This window comes from Heptranchias perlo, chromosome 24 (assembly GCF_035084215.1).
Source record: "Heptranchias perlo isolate sHepPer1 chromosome 24, sHepPer1.hap1, whole genome shotgun sequence".
NCBI lineage: Eukaryota > Metazoa > Chordata > Chondrichthyes > Hexanchiformes > Hexanchidae > Heptranchias > Heptranchias perlo.
This window is the reverse complement of record NC_090348.1, coordinates 39,937,705-39,962,530: the sequence shown is the minus strand read 5'-3', so window position 1 is coordinate 39,962,530 and position 24,826 is coordinate 39,937,705. Positions and strand designations below refer to the sequence as shown.

The following is a 24,826-nucleotide window of genomic DNA, read 5'->3' as shown; positions in this document are numbered from 1 at the left end:
TGGCTACCAGATCTGGTGTGGGAATGAGTCCAGGGAAGTTTGGGAAGATTTGTTATTGTTGGCACCTTTGAGACAGGGATCCTCACTGAAATTTATTGCAAAGATATTTATGTTAAGGATGACTCGCACTTTAGTAAAGTTATTTGGCAGTTATTTGTTTGTGTAAGTTGAGAGACTCTATCCTCTTGGCGACTATGTAGTCAGTTCCCTGTAGTACGTGGAAGATAATGCAATGAGGAACACAACATTGATTGTGTATCTTGTTGGGTTTACTTCATTCTTCAAAAAGGAAACATCCTGTGTGTGCCAAGTTTCAACACACCAACCATCCAGTCCCTCTCTGAGGGCGGGCACTGTAAATAGCTCATTCTTCTTGTCACTTTTCTTTTTTTTTATTCGTTCACGGGATGTGGGCGTCGCTGGCGAGGCCGGCATTTATTGCCCATCCCTAATTGCCCTCGAGAAGGTGGTGGTGAGCCGCCTTCTTGAACCGCTGCAGTCCGTGTGGTGAAGGTTCTCCCACAGTGCTGTTAGGAAGGGAGTTCCAGGATTTTGACCCAGCGACGATGAAGGAACGGCGATATATTTCCAAGTCGGGATGGTGTGTGACTTGGAGGGGAACGTGCAGGTGGTGTTGTTCCCATGTGCCTGCTGCTCTTGTCCTTCTAGGTGGTGGAGGTCGCGGGTTTGGGAGGTGCTGTCGAAGAAGCCTTGGCGAGTTGCTGCAGTGCATCCTGTGGATGGTGCACACTGCAGCCACAGTGCGCCGGTGGTGAAGGGAGTGGATGTTTAGGGTGGTGGATGGGGTGCCAATCAAGCGGGCTGCTTTATCTTGGATGGTGTCGAGCTTCTTGAGTGTTGTTGGAGCTGCACTCATCCAGGCAAGTGGAGAGTATTCCATCACACTCCTGACTTGTGCCTTGTAGATGGTGGAAAGGCTTTGGGGAGTCAGGAGGTGAGTCACTCGCCGCAGAATACCCAGCCTCTGACCTGCTCTCGTAGCCACAGTATTTATATGGCTGGTCCAGTTAAGTTTCTGGTCAATGGTGACCCCCAGGATGTTGATGGTGGGGGATTCGGCGATGGTAATGCCGTTGAATGTCAAGGGGAGGTGGTTAGACTCTCTCTTGTTGGAGATGGTCATTGCCTGGCACTTATCTGGCGCGAATGTTACTTGCCACTTATCAGCCCAAGCCTGGATGTTGTCCAGGTCTTGCTGCATGCAGGCTCGGACTGCTTCATTATCTGAGGGGTTGCGAATGGAACTGAACACTGTGCAGTCATCAGCGAACATCCCCATTTCTGACCTTATGATGGAGGGAAGGTCATTGATGAAGCAGCTGAAGATGGTTGGGCCTAGGACACTGCCCTGAGGAACTCCTGCAGCAATGCCCTGGGGCTGAGATGATTGGCCTCCAACAACCACTACCATCTTCCTTTGTGCTAGGTATGACTCCAGCCACTGGAGAGTTTTCCCCCTGATTCCCATTGACTTCAATTTTACTAGGGCTCCTTGGTGCCACACTCGGTCAAATGCTGCCTTGATGTCAAGGGCAGTCACTCTCACCTCACCTCTGGAATTCAGCTCTTTTGTCCATGTTTGGACCAAGGCTGTAATGAGGTCTGGAGCCGAGTGGTCCTGGCGGAACCCAAACTGAGCATCGGTGAGCAGGTTATTGGTGAGTAAATGCCGCTTGATAGCACTGTCGACGACACCTTCCATCACTTTGCTGATGATTGAGAGTAGACTGATGGGGCGGTAATTGGCCGGATTGGATTTGTCCTGCTTTTTGTGGACAGGACATACCTGGGCAATTTTCCACATTGTCGGGTGGATGCCAGTGTTGTAGCTGTACTGGAACAGCTTGGCTAGAGGCGCAGCTAGTTCTGGAGCACAAGTCTTCAGCACTACAGCTGGAATGTTGTCAGGGCCCATAGCCTTTGCTGTATCCAGTGCACTCAGCCGTTTCTTGATATCACATGGAGTGAATCGAATTGGCCGAAGACTGGCTTCTGTGATGGTGGGGATATCGGGAGGAGGCTGAGATGGATTATCCACTCGGCACTTCTGGCTGAAGATGGTTGCAAACGCTTCAGCCTTGTCTTTTGCACTCACGTGCTGGACTCCGCCATCATTGAGAATGGGGATGTTTGCAGAGCCTCCTCCTCCCGTTAGTTGTTTAATTGTCCACCACCATTCACGACTGGATGTGGCAGGACTGCAGAGCTTTGATCTGATCCGTTGGTTGTGGAATCGCTTAGCTCTGTCTATAGCATGTTGCTTCCGCTGTTTAGCATGCGTGTAGTCCTGAGTTGTAGCTTCACCAGGTTGGCACCTCATTTTTAGGTACGCCTGGTGCTGCTCCTGGCATGCTCTTCTGCACTCCTCATTGAACCAGGGTTGATCCCCTGGCTTGTTGGTAATGGTAGAGTGAGGAATATGCCGGGCCATGAGGTTACAGATTGTGCTGGAATACAATTCTGCTGCTGCTGATGGCCCACAGCGCCTCATGGATGCCCAGTTTTGAGCTGCTAGATCTGTTCTGAATCTATCCCATTTAGCACGGTGGTAGTGCCACACAACACGTTGGATGGTGTCCTCAGTGCGAAGACGGGATTTCATCTCCACGAGGACGGTGCGGTGGTCACTCCTACCAATACTGTCATGGACAGATGCATTTGCGACAGGGAGATTGGTGAGGACGAGGTCAAGTCGTTTTTTCCCTCGTGTTGGTTCGCTCACCACCTGCCGCAGGCCCAGTCTAGCAGCTATGTCCTTCAGGACTCGGCCAGCTCGGTCAGTAGTGGTGCTACCGAGCCACTCTTGGTGATGGACATTGAAGTCCCCCACCCAGAGTACATTTTGTGCCCTTGCTACCCTCAGTGCTTCCTCCAAGTGGTGTTCAACATGGAGGAGGACTGATTCATCAGCTGAGGGAGGACGGTAGGTGGTAATCAGCAGGAGGTTTCCTTGCCCATGTTTGACCTGATGCCATGAGATTTCATGGGGTCCAGAGTCAATGTTGAGGACTCCCAGGGCCACTCCCTCCTGACTGTATATCACTGTACCGCCACCTCTGGTGGGTCTGTCCTGCCGGTGGGACAGGACATACCCAGGGATGGTGATGGAAGAGTCTGGGACGTTGGCTGAAAGATATGATTCTGTGAGTATGGCTATGTCAGGCTGTTGCTTGACTAGTCTGTGGGACAGCTCTCCCAATTTTGGCACAAGTCCCCAGATGTTAGTAAGGAGGACCTTGCAGGGTCGACTGGGTTTGGTGTTTTGCCGTTGTCGTGTCCGGTGCCTAGTGGTCCGATGCCGGGTGGTCCGTCCGGTTTTATTCTTTTTCTGACTTTTCGTTGCGAGATTTTACAACTGAGTGGCTTGCTAGGCCATTTCAGAGGGCAATTAAGAATCAACCACATTGCTGTGGGTCTGGAGTCACATATAGGCCAGACCGGGTAAGGGCGGCAGGCTTCCTTCCCTAAAGGACATTAGTGAACCAGATGGGTTTTTACGACAATCCGGTAGTTTCATGGCCATCATTACTGATACTAGTATTTTAATTCCAGATTTTTATTTAATTAATTGAATTTAATTAATTAATTGAATTTAAATTCGCCAGCTGCCGTGGCGGGATTTGAACTCATGACTCTGGATTTTAGTCCAGGCCTCTGGATTACTAGCCCAGTAACATAACCACTATGCTACCGTACCCGTGTTCTGGCTCCAATTGCAAAAGAACCTACACATAAGCCCAGGGGAGGTTCTATTATGCATGGTGTGGGAAGACGACATTGCACAGGGAACAGTCCCAACATCATGGACTTCAAAATATCTTACAAGGTCTATGCCTTCAGCGATTTTCCCTATTGTCACAGAGAGCTTTATCTGCAGTATGTGATGGATGCTTCCAGTCAAAGAGACAAGGTGACCGTCACCAATCGAGTAACAATTCTGAACCCCTTATCTCCAGAAAAAATCCATCTCCACTGACTTTCAGACATCAAGTGCAAGGAGCTTTTTCATATCCAAAAATCAAGCTGCTCAGCTGCCTCTGCCTTCTCCAACTCCTCCCCACCTCCCTTGATTCTCAGCATTCTCCATACCCTCTCTAAGATGAACCCTCAACTCATCTTCTCAAACTCTTTAGTTCCTCTCCCATCTTCTCCCTACCCCTTGTTAAACTTATTTGGTCCATGAAGCCCTCGATCTCCTCTCGTCCCACCTCCTAACCACCCCGCCTCAAAAAATCCCATTCACAACTGCTCCATTCTTTCCAATTATTGACCTATCTCCAACCATCCCTTTCTCTCTGGAATGCATCATTGCCTTGCAACTACCGTCTCACCTCTGCCTGCTCAAGACCCTACAATCCAATTACCACCCAACCCATAACTGAGTGTGTTGGTCAAATCCACAAATGACGTGTTGTATGACCGATTGTGGCTCACTGTCTCGTCTCATCTCATCCTCCTCCACCACTCCGCTGCCTTTGATGCCATCGATCACGCCATCCTCTTCTAATGTCTCTCCTCTCCAGTTCACCTCTGTGGCACTGTCCTCTCTTGGTTTCACTCATACTTGTCACAAGTAGACACTACAGAGCTGACTATACAAATGTGTACTCCAGCAGCGAGCCTCATCTACCAGGAGTGCATATCTTGGATTTGCTCCCCATGATTTTCCCTCCATCAGTTTTCATCAATGGATAATTGTGGCGAGCATGCCCCAAGATTTCTCACTAAGTGTTCCCAGCGGGAGCGCTCATCCATAAAATCAGCTTTCACATGTCCTCCCCACGGCTGCATGATTTCCCATCTGCTGCAGAAACTCTGATTCATGTCTTTATCACCTTGGGGCTTAATTTCTCCAATGCTGTTATGGCCAGATGCCCCTTCTCCAACCCGCACAAGCAAACACTCATTCAGAATGCTATATCCCACGTCCTCACAAAGTCCTACTCTCCTAACACCTTGCCAAACTCCACTTTGTGTTCCGTTCCCAGTAAACTGATGTCAAGACCCTTTGCGTTCAAATCGTTCCATTGCCTCACTCTAGAAGTAAGCCCCCCAAGCCCCAGGCATCTTTAGCACGTCCGGTTTAATGCTCGCTGTTCTCCGCACCCCCCCCGCCCCACGCCCGAATTGATAGTCACTGTTAAGAGTTTCTGTGACCCCAATGTCTGGAACTCCCTCCTCAAATCCCTCCACCTTACTACCCCGCTTCCTGTTTTCAACAAACTCTTCTCTGATACAGTGCTTTTACCCCCAATCCATGCTTCCTTTTCCTCCAGCTTGCTGCCTATTGTTGTGCTCTGCTCTGCAAAGTGCTCTGAGCCATCGTTCTGTACATGAGGAGCACAACAACCATTGAATACTAATATCTACCATTGACACTAACATATGTGCTCACTAGTAATTTGACACCAATATATACTCATACTTTATGTACCAATTTACTACCAAAAATGTTCACTACCAATTTAACATCAATAACATTCATTATTAATTTAAAGCCAATACCCTTCAGTAATACCGGTAACTTTAATTGACAATTTAACACTTGCATTGTTTACAATTAATCACCAATTGTACTCATTAATATTGTTCATTAGCAATTTAGCAGCAATAACTTCTGTTCCCATTTTATTACCAATTTAATGCTCATTACCAATATCTTTCAATGCTGATTTAACGTCAATAGCATTCAAGAACAATAAGTCAATACTGGCAGCAACACATCCCATTGCAAGCTGTGCTTGTTACCAATTTGTACCCATAAACAGCATATACTGTAAAATGGTTTATATTTGTGAGAAAAAGTTATTTAGCTATGTAGGGGAATTGAGCTAATCCTGCGCAGTGCTCAATTCCAACACAGTAGAGCTGGTAATCTGAACCTTAACGTATCATCAGGGGAACTAACAGGCAACGTTACCATTCATAAAAGGAGCTGATAGAACAGCTGAACAATGGAGGTGACTGAGGTATTACCATCGGCAGATCAGCGATTCCATCAACTGCTTCTACAAGCGGCGAGCGTGCTTGGTGATTCATCCAGCATTGCAATATTAAAGGCCAGCAAATATAGCTTGTGTGAACATATTCATTAATTTAACACCAATACCTTTCATTACCAAGTGACGGCCATTAACAGCTATCAGCAATTTATTTGTTAATATCATTCATCGCCAATTCAACACCAAAAGTTTCAGTTGCCAATTTCACATCGATAGATTTCATTCCAGGTTTAACACTGCGAAGTTTCACGACCAGTTTCACACAATGGGGGGGGGGGGGGTGAAATTAAACTTCAGGGGTGCAAGAGAGGGGGTCGCGGATCAGTCGCCCGTTATACACTCCGCCTGCTTTTCTTTTCCATGGAAGTCAATGAAAAGGGAAATCAGGGGGGGGATGTATAACGGGCAGTCAATCCGCTACAGCCTGTTTTGCATCCCCAACATTGAATTCCACCCCCAATATGTTCTATCATCATATTAACACCAATGTCCTTTGCTACCAATTTAATGGCGGTTTAATACCAACAACAGCAGCAGATTTCATTACCAATTTGACACCAAATAAATAATGAATAATGAATAGCGATACGTCACCAAAGAGGTTGAGATTGTCAAAGATCAACAAAGTGTGTTAACCATTGGCTTCTGTGCCACGAAAATCCCATTGGCTGATTGGACAACTTACACTGCCTTATCTGTAATCATATAATGGATGTCACTGGGTTTAAATTGTATCTGTGACGTTATGGAGCTACAGGCCAGTAGTTTATAGAATCATAGAATGATACAGCAGGGAAGGAGCCATTCGGCCCATCGTGCCTGTGCCAGCTCTTTGAAAGAGCTATCCAATTAGTCCCACTCCGCCTGCCCTTTCCCCAGGGCTCTGCAAATTTTCCCCACCTTCAAGTATTTATCCAATTCCCATCTAATTAACGAGGTCACCTGATCCCTTCAATGTCTTGGAATCACTTGGTTTCCATGGACGTTTATTATCAGAAAATGCAAACCCTGCAAGTCTGAGTCCCAACCGACTAGGAGATAAAGTCGGGGGGAATGGGGGACGGACGAGCACTCACCCTCTTTCTGGCTGCCTGCAGCACTTTGCTGCTGCAGCAGGCTCTGACTGTACAGTGTGGGCAGTGCAGCTGCTGCGTACTGCTGGATTCCTGAGTAGGCCTGGGTCAGGGCGTCCATAGTCCCAGCCGATCCGTTCGTCAAGCCAGTCGCTCCGAGTCCACCATTGAGCGCCGCCATACCTGAGAGCATTTGAGCAACTTTACATCAAACCAACAATAAAGAGAAAAAATTGCACTCATTCAATAGTTCCTTACAAAAAGGGCCGTCCTCTCACATTCCAAAATAAGGCTTTTGCCGTTTAACTCTTTGTCATGCAACATGCAGGCAACATGCAACTGAGTTGGGGGGGATTCTCATGGACTTGAGTGGCTGTGGGATGGATGATGTTCACGATGTGTTTGTCACCAACTGCATTCCATAGTTATTTCATTGTTATATCCACCCACATTCACCGTAAGCACAATTTAAAACAGGGACCGAGCTTAGACAGTAACAAATTATTTGTACTGAAACTCATTTGTCTAACTGATGCGTAAATTCAAAGCAACAGTATATTAAAAAAGTGTGCTGTCAGCCATTTTCCATTAAGATAACTTTCCGTCCAGTTTGGAGATCTGGGATGCATCAACTGACAATTTGAATTTATTTTGCAGAACTGCTGGAGTCGATCCAGGTCCAAATCATCCCCTCCAAATAAACTGGAATTTCTTAAATTGGAATGGTTTCACATTAAGTGGATGTTCTACACTAAGGAAAACCGGTGCAAGGGCCAAGTAGGCCAGTAATTCCCAATACGGGATTAGAGAGGATCTGGCCATCTGACAATCGTGTAATGAAAGCCAACAGATAGCTATTTTCCATTCTATCTTGTAGTTCTTTTTCCCCCACCATGCAGGATGCAGCTTGTCCTGATCAAAACAGCCTGTTACCTAGGCCTCTGCCAATGCTGACTGCTCTTTAATTTGCTGCCAAAGGATGCTCAGGAGATTGGGCTGGAATGAAACCTCTCTCTCTCCCCCCACCACCCCACCCACCCCCCCCCCGCCATGGGGAAGTGCCGAGTCTTCACTGGGCACCTTTCCCTGAAAGTTTTGACTAAAAGTTTAGGAATTTGTGTTTTGCGCGTGAACTGGCAGTAGTTTCCCGGTGACAAACAGGTAAATGTCATCTGTGCAACGTATGACAATAAGACACCACTTTACAGGCCTTTAGCTTTAAAAAAAAAGAAGCCTCATTGCACCAAACACGATTCTGCTGCCCCTTTAAAAATGAGAATGCATGAAAAAAAACGTCACGGTGAGTTTCTGAAATGGCTCTCCCTGACCAGTAGATGGAGGTGTGCACCACATAAAACCACAGACTGTCCTTCTCCTCGTATCCCTCGCCCACCACCCCCCTCCCGGCCCACCCCAATGACCCCCACCCAATGTCGTTCTGTACCTGCCAGTGCGTTAATATTATTTAACCCAACAGTGGCTCCGGCCAGCCCCTGGAGCGTTCCCAGGGAGGTCAAGGGATTCATGGCAGCGCCGGAATTTGTTGTTCCCGCTACTGGAAGCGTGGAAGACGCACATGAGAAAGGAAAGAAAAGAAAACATTACGACTGCATTTAGAGAGGAAAGTAAATAAATAAATAATCAGAACTCCTCCCCTCCCCGAACTGGTCGCAGGCTGACCAGTCTGTAACATGACCGGGCGCAGGGACGTCGGTGAGTGTGCGCACAAGTTCCATTTTCAGATGCCAGCTTTACAATTCTCAAAACGAACAAGACAACTTTTATCCTAAGACGGAGGCGGGGGAACTCCCTCTGTTGTGCTGTTGTTTACGATATCAAATGATCAACAGCAAACAGGGGAAATCTCTCTTCCCCCTCCCCGAGTTAAGGTTTCTCCCTAAAAAATAACAAAGCTTTAATGGAGTCTGCACCTTCACCACAACAACAATTTGGATTTATATGGCGCCTTTAACATAGTAATAGGTCCCAAGGCGCTTCGTAGGTGTGTAACCAAACAAAATTTGACACTGAGCCACATATGGAGATATTAGGACAGGTGACCAAAAGCTTGGTCAAAGAGGTAGATTTTAAGGAGTGTCTTAAAAGGAGGAGAGAGAGGTAGAGGGGTTTAGGGAAGGAATTCCAGAGCTTAGGGCCGAGCTGAAGGCACGGCCACCAATGGTGGAGTGATGAAAATCAGGGATGCGCAATCAGTCGGTTAACAAAGCCAGACCAATACCCCTTCGATAAGCCATCCCGCCATGGGAGAGCCCACCCCCTCCCCTCAACTTGCCTCACAATACTATCCTATAGTATTGAAATTTATACCAGGGATTAAAATAAAAATATATCAATCAATCTCCCGTGGCATCGCACACAGGGAGTCAAGAGCAACTGTAGCTTTCAGGTGAAATGGGGTTAGAGGGCAGGGGTCAATTGGACCAGGGCATGCAATTGTAATTCTGTCCTTTTTATATGTTCGTATAATTTCTTATGTCCACATTTATAATGGAAACAGGAGATGTAAACTTCTTGTGTTGTCATTACACCTTTTTGGCAGTGGTGGTGCTGCATCACCTCTACTGGCAGAAGGGGGCAATTACACTGTGACAAGTTTACACTTGCAAATGTGGGCTCAGGAATTTATAATGGCAAAAATTGAGGCAAGAAGTGTGCACAGTAAGCTTGTAAATATATTTCTAGTCAATCTCCCGTAGCATTGCACACTGTGTAGTCTTCAGGTGAAGTGGGTTCGAGCGTGAGGGATGATAGGAACAGATGTGCAAAACGTAACTAAGCTCTCATTTTAAAATTGTACGTCCTATCATTATTTCAATTATAAATTCCAATGTCCGCACTTATAACGGAAATGGCCTTTATATCTCTGTAATTACCCTGTCCCGCCAGTGACGGTGTGACAAGTTTACATTGGCAGCTCCCATTATAAATGTTGACATTGGAATTTATAATGGGAAGAAGCTGATTGACAGTGTGTGGAGACGTAGGACTTTAATATACAATGGATTATACATAGATACATAGTCACAAAAATCAAAAAGTAATTTAAAAATACATACGAGGCATAGACCCCTGCTGGTTGCTGTTGCTCCATTGCACTGCGGGAACAAACATAAAAACATTCACACACATGCGCAGATCACTGCTACCTTCTCTATTCATTTGTAATTTAAAAAAAATAATAGAATATCTTGTTTGTCGGATTGCCTGCACTATTATCAGTGCGGTTTTCACAAGTCACTATTGCTGAGCAGCCTCAGGGGATGAGTCTGGTGCTTTCCAGCCACACTGTTCCACAGTAAGTTCCTTGATAAGCCTTCTGCTGCTTATGTTACTCAAGTGCTTGTTTAACTGTCCCCATTTTGGAACAAGAACACCCCCTGGACAACAAAAACCGTACGCTTGGTGTCTGACGTGCTGCCTTCCTGTACGCCATACAATATGCGTCTGTCTGCTACAGCGATAAACAGCCCTGTGCTGCCCTCACTGCCCTCCTTTGGCATTTCTGCCATTGCTGGTATGGACGGGAAGGGTTGTTTTACATAGAACGCACAGTACAGAAACAGGCTATTTGGCCCAATTGGTCTATGCAGGTGTTTATGCTCCATATGAGTCTCCTCCCACCCCTCTTCTTCTAACCCTATCAGCATATCCTTCTATTCCTTTCTCCCTCATGTGTTTATCCAGCTTCCCCTTAAATGCATCTATGCTATATGCCTCAACTACTCCTTGTGGTAGCGAGCTCCTCATTCTAACACTCTATGGGTAAAGAAGTTTCTCTTGAATTCCCTATTGGATTTATTAGTGACTGTCTTATATTTACGACCCCAGTTCTGGTCTCCCCTGCAAGTGGAAACATCATCTCTGCGTCTACCCTATCAAATCCTTTCATAATCTTAAAGACCTCTATCAGGTCACCTCTTAGTCTTCTCTTTTCTAGAGACAAGAGCCCCAGCCTGTTCAGCCTTTCCAGATAGTTATACCCTCTTAGTTCTGTTATCATCCTTGTAAATCTTTTTTTGCACCTTCTCCAGTGCCTCTATTTCCTTTTTATAATATGGAGACCAGAACTGTGCACAGTACTCCAAGCGTGGTCTAATCAAGGTTCTATACAAGGCACAAATCCTCTTTCTGATGGCGCAGCACTGCCAACTGCGTGCAGGAGAGTTTGAGACAGTGAAATGGAGCCCATTACACTCATTACTGACCTAAAAAACACGGAGCTGTTTGCCACAGTACGCTCGTTGGCGGGTTTGTCAAGTGTCCGCCCTCACTCAACGACCATGCATGCACCCTCTCAAAAAGGGGTCGCAGTACAGTTATCAGGAGCGGGAGTGGGAACCCTGTCTTGATTATACTGGCAGCTTGGCTTAGTCGGTAGCACTCTCGCATCTGAATCAGACAACTGTGGGTTTGAGCCCCACCTTAGGCTTGAGCACATAATCTAGGTGACACTTCAGTACAGGACTGAGTAAGTGCCACATTGTTATAGCTGCTGTCCTTTGGATGAGTTGTTAAATCCGGGCCTGGTGGATGTTAAAAATCCCATGGCACTTTTTGAAGAAGAGTGGGGTGTTCTCCCATTGTCCTGGCCAACATTCCTTCCTCCACCAAAAACAGGTAACCCCATTTTGTAGGAACTTTTTGTGTGCAAAATGGCTGCCATATTTGCCTACATAGCAATAGGGACTGCACTTTAAGGCACCAGAGATGTGATAATACTCAAAATAAATGCAAGCTCTTTCCTTCTCCCTTAATTTCCCAGTCTGTAGACCCTGGGCACTGAGCTAAATGCCCCTGAGATCAGTTAATTCAGTACAAGTCTGTGGGTCTAACCTGTGGGCTTCTTGATCTGTATGGCTCAGCACCACATGGCACAATTTCACCTGGACCACTGGCGCAATTTCACCTGGACCATTGATGCGTGACTGAGCCAGGAAAGTGCCACATTCAATCAGTTAGCTGATCTCAGTCAGGCCAGCAATAGCGGCCCTGCAACTGGCCTCAAGCCTCAATCCCTTAGTTAATAGGGGATAAATCAGGCAAGGCTCTAGCTTCTGATTGTTTTAAAAACAAAGAAAAGCTCCATCAATCAAATCTTCAGACCTGTTGGCATGTTAACCTGTTCAATGTTCTCAACTGTCAAAGCAACATACATCCCCACAACAACATCAACAACTTGCATTTATATAGCGCCTTTAACATAGTAAAAGATCCCAAGGCGCTTCACAGGAGCGATTATCAAACAAAATTTGGCACCGAGCCACATAAGGAGATATTGGGCAGGTGACCAAAAACTTGGTCAAAGAGCTAGGTTTTAAGGAGTGTCTTAAAGGAGAGAGGTGGAGAGGTTTAGGGAGGGAATTCCAGAGCTTAGGGCGTAGGCAGCTGAAGGCACGGCCGCCAACGGAGGGGCGAAGGAAATTGAGGATCCAAAAGGGGCCAGAATTGGAGAAATGCAGAGATCCCAGAGGGTTGTAGGGCTGGAGGAGAATACAGAGATAGGAAGATGCTATTAACAAAACTTCAGAGTGTTCGGAAGAGGTGAAACAGGGTGACATATCACACTTTCAGACAGCTAATCTGATTGAGGTGAACCGGTGTCACATCCAGCATACTGAGCACTGCCTTCTGTTCTTATATGATGACAGCAGACCTCTTACTGATCAATAGTACTGAACTGAGCCAGAGTCGTTAGCTGTGCAGCATGCTGAAATCTATTGACAGCGGGACAATGAAAGGATGTTGTGCTGAAGGGCACTGTCCTCATGGACAATGAGCCTAATTCAGGAGTCGTCAGATCAGACTCAGGGTCTGTACTTCCATGCCATGCGTTTTTTTTTTAAAAAAGGCCCCCAGAGAGAGATTCCCACTAAATATTGTCTAGGTTTATGTTCCAGAATGAACACCGCAGGTCAAATTAATACTGTAACTAATGGGCTTCATACTACCTGTGCATTAAATATCAACCTATCATTCTGACCCGTCTTTCTCTTTCACATGCTGACAGATCTCCTGGGAATTGTATTTCTAGCACTTTGTTTTTATTTCAGATTTTCACAGGTTTCCCACTTCCCCCTAAACACTCAAAGTTGTGCGATGCCTGACCTTGAAAAGTTCATTGCATTATAAATGATTTATTGTATTGTCTCTTTTCCTATGAACTTCTTCCTCATCCTTTCAACATTCAAATCATTGCAATTAAGATTATTATAAGAAAGTCTGGAGCTCAGCTTATCACACCTGTGCCAATCACAGTTTGACCGGTCTGTCATAGAATTCGTTCACACCACTCCCTGTCGATCTCCTATTTTAAGGAATACTAAGTCCCTTCCCCATCTCCCCTAACAAAATGAAGCAGTGTTGTTATTATCTCTAAGCCCTGATTAGATCACACCTGTGTTCAGTTCTGGGCACCACACCTTAGGAAGGATATAATGACCTTGGAGGGAGTGCAGCGTAGATTTAGTAGAATGATACCTGGACTCCAAGGGTTAAATTATGAGGAAAGATTACACAAAGTATTCCCTGGAATTTAGAAGATTAACCGGTGATTTGATCGAAGTTTTCAAGATATTAAGGGGAACTGAGAGGGTAGATAGAAACTATTTTCGCTGGTTGGGGAGTCTAGGATTAGGGTTCATAGCCTAAAAATTAGAGCCAGGACTTTCAGGAGTGATGTTAGAAAACACTTCTACACACAGAGGGTGGTGGAAGTTTGGAACTCTCTTCCACAAACAGCAGTTGATGCTAGCTCAATTGTTAATATTAAATCTGAGATTGATAATATCTTTGGTTAACAAAAATCTAAGGGATACGGGGCTAAGGCGGTTATATGGAGTTAGATCACAGATCAGCTATGATCTCACTGAATGGTGGAACAGGCTCGAGGGGCTGAATGGCCTACTCCTGTTCCCATGTCTCCAAGAGCCTCCATCCCTACCTGCTTTGTGCTTTCATTTTTGAAGCGTTGAGAAAAAGTGTCAACATTAGCTAATGCCCAACATCTTTTTATACCTCAGCCCCGAAGTAGAGCAGGATGTTCGTCCATCAGCCCACTGTCACATTGAGTAGGAAGCCACCCACCAGCTTCAGACGATAGGTTCCTGACACTTGTGAGCTTTTCTAGGGGAGGGGGAGCGTATGAGAAACAGCCTGATGAAGGAGGGAACGCTAATAGGAGACTGAGCCACCCGAGCTGCTGATTCTGGGCTGGCTTTGGCAGAGGCCGAACAAGGGACCATCTACCGACCTCCTCTCAGATGGGGAATTGCGTGCATCATGTTGGAATCTAAATAGGAAGGGAAAACAGATGTGGGGCGGTGGGCATGATATACAGATTGAACTCATAAAATAAAATATGAAATTGTCAGTGAACTACGTTAAGGTTTTTTAGTGTATTATTCTGCCGTAAAGGGAATGGCCCAGGAGACAATATCCAATTTCTTAGGAAAGAACAACGGGCAACTTTCAATCAAAACTTCTCAAATTTGTAATACCCTCTTCATTTTAACTAAACCCTTTGGGAGCAGAGGATTAATGCAATTAATCAGATTCTGCATATTATTTTGTTCCACATAATGATCTCGTTTAAAATCACGTGATGTGGAAAATATATATATATAAATAAAAAAATATATATATATATGTAGATTTCCTATGGCATTGTTCATGGTGAGTCAGAGAGTAAGGGTGTTTATGAACAATGTGATGAGCGAAAGTGTTAAGGAAGTAAGTGAGACACTTGCAGCATGTGGATGCATTGAAATCATTGGAAATAATAACCGGGCGGGCTCTGTAACCGGCCGGGCGATCTGCTCCTGGTCTGTATTGAACTAATTGATCTCAGTGTCCCTGGACTAGGGAAAGAAAGAAAAAAAAAAATCAGCCCGAGTGCCTGCACCTGATAACTTTCCTACTTGGAAAGTATCCATGTGCGAACACCGGCTCAGAGCAGGATCAGGCTCAACCGGGACGCCTCCCATGGTCAAAGAGTCTGCTGACACTTACAGTCCGAGCTCAGTTGGGTGAGGTACCAGAGGACAGGGGGTACCCCAAGAAACTGCTCCCCATTGCGAGTCACTGCTTTTAGGAAGGGAGTAAATGAGGGTGTGATTGGAGCAGGGGTGGATGAAGGGGAAGAAATGCGGAAATAAAAGACATCAAGAGTATCAAATGTTAATCATGATTTTTTAAAAATGATTTTTAAGGATCCCTGGTTAATTTTGATCGATCCTGGATAATTTACCTATTAGCATCCAGAACGCAGGCTGCACGAGCTCGGAAGCCTGCTCCAGACTGTGGGTTTGCCACTGATGCGTCTAAAACCATTCACAGGGCCACCGAGGGTCACACTGGCTGACAGATTATTATTGCTTCATGGCTGACAAAACCTTTGAAGCAAGCGTAAAATTCTCCAGTTTAAAAAAAAACGACTGAGAAACCGTTCGGTCTTATCTGGCTCTGGGTGCAGACTCCGCAGCACTGCAATATCTGCCAAAGTGACACTAAGCTGTCTCAATGCCGCTGTATGAAATACTGTCATTTGTAAGCATTAATTTTTGATGCTGACACTGGGCGAGGCTTTCTTACCGAGCACAGCCTCCGTGGGGGTGGTGGGGGGAAAGAGAGATTAATTGGCAGGTTATCAGTCTGCCGAGTATCACTGGGATTATTTTAAATGATATTCTATAATTTAAGAGAAAAGGGAGTTCTTCAGCGTAGCACCACACTACCAAACAAGACTGTGTCTGCGGACGCTCATTTCAAAGCCACCGACAGCTCTGTTCTCCTGTAGGCAGTTCCTTTGACAGAACCCTCTTGATTTTCAAGTCTTCTTCCGTTTCAATGGCAAGAGAAACAGTACTTGGTGCCAGTGTCCAGGCAACTATGATCCGGAGTGCCCTGCCTGAAAGGCTGGTGGAAGCAGATTCAATAGTCACTTTCAAAAAGGGAACTGGATAAATGCACGAAAAGGAAAAATTTGCAGTGCAATGGGGAAAGAGCGGGGGAGTGGAACTAATTGGCTAGCTCTCTCTCGAAGGGCCGGCACTGGCAAGATGGGCCGAATTACCTCCTCCTGTGCTGTAAGATTCTATAATCAAATGAGAACTGTTTTTAAACAAAATGCTTGTCTCACCTCCAAAATGGGTGCTGGGCAGCAAAAGAGCAAACAATGATGGCAACTTGTGCTGGTAAATAAAGATTTTTAAATGCAGGCAACATTAAAAAGACCGACATTTTTATAGCGCCTTATCACATCTCTCAGAAACATCCCAAAGCACTTCACACACAAGGAGTTGCTTTGAAGTGCAGTGTTTGTTGTTATGTATGCAAACATGGCAGCCAATGTGCAAATAGCAAGACCCCACAAAACAGCAACGAGATGAACGGCCAGTTAATGTTTTTTTGGTAGTGTTGGCTAAGGGAGGAATGTTGGCCAGGACACCAAGGCAGCTCTCTTCCTTCGAATAGCGCTGATAAATCATTAATCATCAGGTGCCCCAGTTTAATGATTCATCTGTAGGACGGCACCTCCGACAATATAGCACTCTCTCAGTACTGCACGGGAGTGTCAACCTAGATTATATGCTCAAGTCGTAGAGTGACTCAATTGCAGGAGTGCTACAGAGTAGAGCAAGCCGACACCTCCAGGAACAACATAGATGAGTGCAGGTAATATGCTTACTGTTATTTAAACTTAATGTAAAGTTGTGTTTTTAGAGTGAATATTACAGTAATAAGCTATTGTTGATGGTTTGAGTAGCTGTATTACTGTGATGGTAGGGTCTATTGCAGAGCTGCAGTGTATGAACTGAAAATAAAATTGGGTGACCTTGAGAGACAGGAGTTTCCCTGAAATCGATAGCAGACCAGGGCTTAAAAGCACGGAGGGATGGGACGAGATGGACAAATTTCACTGAAGCCACACTGGGAAATGGCAGGAGAAACATGCTGGGAGTTACCTCTTACATAATTAAAATATTCATATAGGGCATGAATGAACATCAAATCCAAGATTAGCTTCTTGAATTCAACAACTTGTGTTGTAGCAAGCACAGAGGCTAATGTAAAATTGGGCCCATAGTTAGCCCACTTTAAATGCACAGTACATTCCCTGTATCCTTTGTTAAAGCTTCATTCAAATCTTTTATCGTGAAATGATCTTCTTAAAAACAGACCGAGTTTTACACCGACTTATCAACAATTGGCTTCTTTAGATTAGCTTGGGATCACAACACTGATAAACACAAAAGTATTATCACCAGCCTACAGTGTAGGTCTCTTCGGTTTAAGCAGACTTGAGAACTGATAGTACAGGACTGAATCCACACAAGACTCCAGTGCTGGGTCTGCACTGGAAGCTCCTATGTCCTGGAGAGAGCTTAGTTTTCATTGTAAAACCTGTAATGTTGTGATAAAATAGCTGGTGGATTATGACTCTTCTTTAACAAGTATTAACAACCCATTGGCTCCCTGACGGTTCAGTGACCACTCAGTGTAGAGCTGAACTATACAGAACAGGATGGTCCCAGGTTTGATGATAAGCTAACTGTTCCCAAATCGAGTGGTGGCAGGGGGCATAAATTGGCCTCAATGCCCTGGGTGCAAAAAAAAAGCCCGATTTCCCTGCACTGCTCGCCTCAAGTGATTGAAAACCCAGGAGGACTTTGTACATGTGTTGCTCTTCTGGATTGACATGCTTAACTTCAGGACTTTTATCATTCACAAGTTCATGTGCTGATAATGAAGATTCCAAAAGACGAGCAAGAGGTGGAAAAGCTAGCAACACAGAAGTTAAGTTGGAATTACAAGATCTTATGGTTTGATAAAAGTAGAGGGAAAGAGCTGGGAAATGGGATTGAGTTGATAGCTCTGATGTGGAACTAGGGCCAGCACAGGCATCGTGGGCCAAATGGCCTGCTAGTGTACTGAAGTTTCTATGATGATTATGACTGCAGTACAAAGGGATCTGGGGGTCCTAGTGCAAGAAAATCAAAAAGTTAGTATGCAGGTGCAGCAGGTGATCAAGAAGGCCAACGGAATGTTGGCGTTTATTGCTCGGGGGATAGAATATAAAAACAGGGAGGTATTGCTGCAGTTATATAAGGTATTGGTGAGACCGCACCTGGAATACTGCATATAGTTTTGGTCTCCATACTTAAGAAAAGACATACTTGCTCTCGAGGCAGTACAAAGAAGGTTCACTCGGTTAATCCCGGGGATGAGGGGGCGGACATATGAGGAGAGGTTGAGTAGATTGGGACTCTACTCATTGGAGTTCAGAAGAATGAGAGGCGATCTTATTGAAACATATAAGATTATGAAGGGGCTTGATCGGGTGGATGCGGTAAGGATGTTCCCAAGGATGGGTGAAACTAGAACTAAGGGGCATAATCTTAGAATAAGGGGCTGCTCTTTCAAAACTGAGATGAGGAGAAACTTCTTCACTCAGAGGGTAGTAGGTCTGTGGAATTTGCTGCCCCAGGAAGCTGTGGAAGCTACATCATTAAATAAATTTAAAACAGAAATAGACAGTTTCCTAGAAGTAAAGGGAATTTGGGGTTATGGGGAGCGGGCAGGAAATTGGACATGAATTTAGATTTGAGGTTAGGATCAGATCAGCCATGATCTTATTGAATGGCGGAGCAGGCTCGAGGGGCCGATTGGCCTACTCCTGCTCCTATTTCTTATGTTCTTATGATTAACTTTCTTCTGACCCTTCTGTCCGGTGATGCAGAAAGTGACACGCTCACTGCTGGGATTGGTACAGAGCGGAAAACCACTCCGCACCATCAATGCCAAGGATTGGCTGCAATGAGAAATGATGCTACAGAGCAGCCAGACTCGACAAGTGTTAGCACTAATGTCAAGTCCACCTGTGACGGTTTGGAACTTTTTTAAAAAAAAGCACCAAATGGCATTTTGGAAAAAAGACTTTCTACCAGTCTAGCTCTTCTGGTTACTGAGGTCACTAAATAAGCCCCTTCCGTGTTCTGCATTGGAAAATTCAAATGATTTGCCTTGGGTTAAATGAAATCTGCAACTGGCCCGTGCCTTGGTTGTTATTTCACACGCGTGAAACATGGAACAGTAATTTATCAAATCACGCCCAGAGAAGCACCAAATTATGCCACAGGCCAGTGATCTGATCACTTACGCAGTGAGATTTAAAATAGTAATTCAGTACAGGCAATTATCACTTTGCAGAACATTTGCTAATCTTGGCCAGATATTCATTAAATAATAAAAAAAAAATTATAATTTAAATAAAATCATTAAAACAATTCTGAGCAAATTCATTATTTTTCCTGCAGTTTGATTCTATGATGACAGCTCCACCATTCCATTTCAGGAACACTCTTTCCTGGGCCCAGCCTAAAAATAGCCACTCTCACAGCTCATGGCAGCATCATTTTTGATACCTGATTTAGAGCACAGAAGTGAATCACTCCTGAAATAAACAGTCTACCAATTGTGATGTGTTGCTGACTCATTTTCACTCGTGCAGAAGACATCGGAATTCATGTGCAGCTCCAGTGAGCTATGGACCTTTCACACTCCACGAAAGCACATGTGGAAACACACACTCACCAATCTGGTTTAAATGTTGCAATAAAATGTGGTGAAAAGTTTGCAAATTTCATTTAATTCATCCCTTCCCTAACAATGAGAAACACAGCCTATTACAGTCATTCAGTGTTGGAACCCAAAAAAGTATATTTAAAAGATCCCTCAAATATTCCCATGGAAGAACTTCCCTGCCATATTGGAAGCATAGAGTTAAAACGAAGAAAATGTGGACATATAAAAGTGTGATAAATTAGATAAGTGTGATAACACCTCATTCAGAAATCCCACTCTTGTCCATCACTTTTAATCTCTCGGGGACCTTCCTTCACTAGGCCTCAGAGTGAAGTTTGGATTATTATCGTGTCTCTTATGGAAAGAAATTGGTTTAGGGAACGAAGGCTAGTTACTGTTGAGCTTGTGGATGGACAAAGCACCTTGACTGGGTGAAAACAGGGGCTTGGATTTGGGTGGGCCTCAGCCTGGATTATGGCAAGTTGAACCCCTGCTTCTGCTCAAAGACTGCTTTCCTCATCTGTTGTCCCAGCAACGTAACAATCCAGAGCCACAATACATGCTATCTGAGCTCGTACTCTGGAGCTGAAACTTTTGGCTTTGATCTTTAGCTCTGGCCCAGATCCAACAGAAATAGCAGAAAACATGGGAAAATATTTATGCCAAAAAAAAAAAGGGGGCTGGCAGTGGTGTTACAATCCTGTATCATCAGGAAACAGGTGCGTGCTGCTAGAGTTTTTGAGAGTTGACATTTTGCCCAGTGGATACTTGTCCACCTAAATTAAGTCACTCTAACATAAACCATTATTAGATTGCGGCCTGGGTCCAGTAAACATTTCAGTGAATTTACCGCAACTTGAATCAACTGAACTACCCAGGTTCACGTGCCTGCATTACTGAGTTTTTAAAAAAAAAGTGAGTTGCCCATAATATAATGACTCAAACTGAGATAAGAATTACATTATATACAATAACAGAAGTCTGGTGTCACACTTTGAATGTGTCCACAAAAGGGGGTAATTTTGAGTTTGGCGATATTGGATTAACCACTGTGGAAATGAAAATCGGGAGACAGCCGATCCGATCTCGCCTGTTTTTACACTATCGTCCGAAGTCAAAATTACTTGCTTTGTCTCTGAGCATATCTTTTACAAAACTCTTTCTGAATCCCAGCACTGCCTGCCATGTTCAATCTCTTGTCATTTCCATGTATAACACAATAATGAACTTACTTACATCAACGAGCAACGTCACAGGAGATCAACTACATGTGTGTGTATTATATATATATATATATATATATACACACACACACATATATACACACTTGTTTTTTTTTTAAAAAGTGAGAGAGTGACGGTCAGGTTACCTGGACTTGTCAGCGCTCCAAGGCCGCCTGTGTTCCCGGTGAGCGGGTTGGCGTTCGTGGTTGCTGTGTTCTGAGCTGCTGCCGCAGCTGCCGCCAGAGTTGCTAGGTTTTGTAACTGCAAAGCGTTCATTCCTAAGGGGAACATAGACAACCCCCAGGCCATGTTAGTGGGATCCAATTACTAATGGAAAACACTCTGTCCATTTTTGCAGTTGTTGGACCGCCTTTTGCTGGGATAACAGAACAATATTATCCTAAGCTTTTCTCAGCCATAAATCAGTTTCCAGTGCTGAGAGCAGTCGCCTTTTAACAAGTGATATACTGAGTGAGCGACATTTGAGGAGAAATGCAAACATTAGGATCTGAATGATGTGGCTCTGAATTGAAAAAAGTGCTGGAAATCTGTATTGAAAACACAAAAATGATAGAAACACAAGAGCAGGACGGTCAGCACCTGAAAGAAAAGAGTTACCATTTTGGGTATAGCATCAGAACTCTGACGTACATCTATAATCAAAAGATTAACTTGTTTTTTTCAGATGCTGACGGATCTCCTGTGTGTTTTCAGCATTTTCTGTTTTCATTCCAGGTTTTCAGCATCTGAAGGTTTATTTTTATCTCTAATATATAGTTCTGAACACTGGCCAATGTAAAGGCGGAAAGAAAAATGAGCCACTAACAGGCCACTGGGCAGAATTTTTCCTTTATCCTGTTGGTGTTTTATTAGGGAAACTATAGACTCACAAACACACCACTGGGACGTGGATCAGTTTTAAGAAAAAAACGTGACCTACATCACAACTTTGAAGCTGTACACAAACACCAATGTCTTAAAAACAGCACTGGGCTCCAGGCCGCACTGGGGTCCACAGATCTTCTGATGAAGGGTCCCATTTGAACTGCTAACTTGTTTTTCTCTTTCCGATGCTGATTGGCCTACTGTTTATTTCTAGCACACTCTTTTTTTTATTAATATATTCTGGACTCCCCCTGCTCTTTTTCCAAGTCCTGTCGTCCTACAAGACCTATTTCTGCACAGTGATACGTACAGTAATAAAATTCATCGCATCACTTTTTCGGTGGGCATTGCTACCCACATGTGAAGTACTCGGCTAATTTCCCTTTTTTTCTCTCCCTCATTTTTCTCTCTCTTCCTTGTTTACCTTTTCTCTCTCTCCCCCTATGACTACAGATTGTGAGAATCAATTTAGTACTAATGGAGACCGAGTTTACCCACACTGCTTATGGAGAGTGGAAGTTCTCCATAGCCTGCAGTAATAACGGAGGGGTTTTCACTCTTACTAAGGGTAATCCTAATCTCTATTAGTGTGATATTGACTCTTTATTAACCTGTGGCAGCAACAGGATTACTCCATCACTGTCCAAGTTGAGTGAGATACTGCAGGACAGTTGGCAGGACTTGTGAACAGTACACCAGCATTAATCAGCATGTTCAGGAGAGGAGGGGAGATAACTTGTCTGTACTAGAGTTAAAAGTAGAAACTATGCAACAGTGACTACGCTTCAAAAGTACGTCATTGACTGTAAAGTGCTTTGGGGTGTCCTGAGGTTGTGAAAAGTGCTATATAAATGCAAATCTTTCTTTCAATGCTCCTTCCCAAAGGCATGGCTGACCTCATTGTGCAATAAGTAGGAACACCAGACTATAGGGTAGAAACTGCACCTTGTTGCGCTCGTTTCAAGGGCATAAAACAGATGCAACACGGCCCAATTTTGGGGACCAACGCCCTGCGCCCCAAGAAAACGTTCAATCTGAAATTGGGTTGGACCATTTCTCAGGCGTTCCTGGCGGGTGTAACTAGCTCTCACTCAGGAGTGCAAATGTAGTCCTTGGCAGACTCTGCTAGCAATTGATTACGTCCTTAAACCTGACTGGCCGTAGACAAATATTGCAGCAACCAGTGACTGTCTTCTCCTTGTTCTAACAAACATGCAGTTGCTCATGAAATGAATGTCATTTTCTTTCTGCGGCTGATTTATTCACTTAGTGAATTTTATCTTTAAATGGATAATATTGTAAGACATTAAGCTGAGGCATCGTGCGCCTGTTCCAGTGGTTCAGGTGGGTGTTAAAAATCCCATGGCACTATTTGAAGACGTTCGACTGGTGCCCTGGCCAACATTCCTCCCTCAATCAAAATTAAACAATTACTCTGTTTATGGGATGTCGTTGGTACAGATCAGCTGCCACACTTGCCTACTGACAACAGCCACTGCACTCCAAAAAGTAATTTGCTGCTTGTGAAATGCTTTGAAATGTTTTGACGATGTGATAAGGCACTTTATAAATGCCAGTGTTGCTACCTTTATTTTCTTTCGCTTCCAGTGTCCTCGTATTAATTGTTGGCTGATAAGGAATGGGGGAGCCTCCATTTCCCTGTTCTGTCATGCCTGCATCCAGCCTTCAATAAATTGGGTTGATTCCTTGACTGCTGTGTACTATAGTGATGTGGTACCAAGTTCAGGGAACTGGTATCTGCCTAATTCTGCTGGCACCAGATAGTTATCAACAATAAGAATGGACACGAGCACTGACGTTTTCTGTATAATGTGGTGCAGGCATTAGAATATAAGAAAACACGAACAAGGACCATTAGCAACTTGCATTTATATAGCGCCTTTAACATAGTAAAACCTCCCAAGGCGGTCACAGGAGCGATTATCAAATAAAATTTGACACCGAGCTACATAAGGAGATATTAGGACAGGTGACCAAAAGCTTGGTCAAAGAGGTAGGTTCTAAGGAGCGTCTTAAAGGAGAGAGGTGGAGAAGCATTGTAAGGGAATTGCAGAGCTTAGGGCTTAGGGATTATTGGGCTTAATGGCCATTTCTTGTTCCTAAAAATTCTTCATAGTCTACCCTGGACTGCCACCCCTGCAGACAGAAGTATCTCTCCGTCCCACCAGCATATCATCTCTTATGAATACATAATCCAAAATTATATTAACTTCTAATTTGGAAATATACTTTCATTCTTCATGTACAATTTGACATTATTACTAGGGTCACTGAATATTTTTAAGGCTGAATTATATAAATTCCTGATTAACAAGGGAGTCAAGGGTTATAGTAAGTAGACGGGAAAGTAGGGTTGAGGTCACAATCAGATCAGCCATGATCTTATCAAATGGCAGAGCAGGCTCGAGGGGCCGAATGGCCTACTCCTGCTTTTAATTTGTATAATTCGTATGTTCATATGTTATGAATATTGTAAATAATAGTAAATAGTTATTGCCTCCTTATAAAAATACTTGCCCAACATTTTGTGTTCCAATCTGCTATAATTTAGAATGACTGAACAGTCTTCATCTTTTGTCGAAGAAGTCAGGTGTCAGAGGCCCAACATGTTGTAGGAACAAGGTTTCAAGGAACCATGGATCGATCATTAGCATAACAACTTGCATTTATCTTGTTCCTTTAATCAGTCAGAGTTCCCATTAACCACTGCCCCTACTGCATGGTGCGTGTATGAACCAGATCGTTCACCCATGGTCTAATAGCCTACCAACACTCACACTTGGGGAATGGCCACACAGGTGAGCTGCTGATAACCAGTATGAATCAGCACCTTCAAGAGAGGATGGCAAAACCGGAGGGAATTTTATTTGAACGTCACTGATATCAATATTAATATTAAGCACAGGGTTAATTTTTGCCAAATATAAAATCTGCTCCATCTCGCCTCTAAGCTCAGCATGAAAATCCCACAAAGCCGAATGTTCTTGCCTGAAACTTT

General features: G+C 44.4%; 1 protein-coding gene across 10 annotated transcripts in view; it reads right to left on the bottom strand.

Annotated features, from left to right (window-relative positions):
* celf2 (cugbp, Elav-like family member 2) overlaps positions 1–24,826 on the bottom strand; it is a 472,545-nt gene that overhangs the window by 10,130 nt on the left and 437,589 nt on the right. For 8 of the 10 annotated variants that reach the window (XM_068005125.1, XM_068005127.1, XM_068005132.1 and 5 more), the window contains 4 exons: positions 21,069–21,200; positions 10,174–10,212; positions 8,541–8,651; positions 7,100–7,279 (listed from right to left, as the gene is read on the bottom strand). In XM_068005125.1, the coding sequence (XP_067861226.1) occupies positions 7,100–7,279; positions 8,541–8,651; positions 10,174–10,212; positions 21,069–21,200 (462 nt within the window). The remainder of the gene's footprint in view (positions 1–7,099; positions 7,280–8,540; positions 8,652–10,173; positions 10,213–21,068; positions 21,201–24,826) is intronic. The other 2 variants (XM_068005124.1, XM_068005129.1) reach the window with 2 other exon arrangements.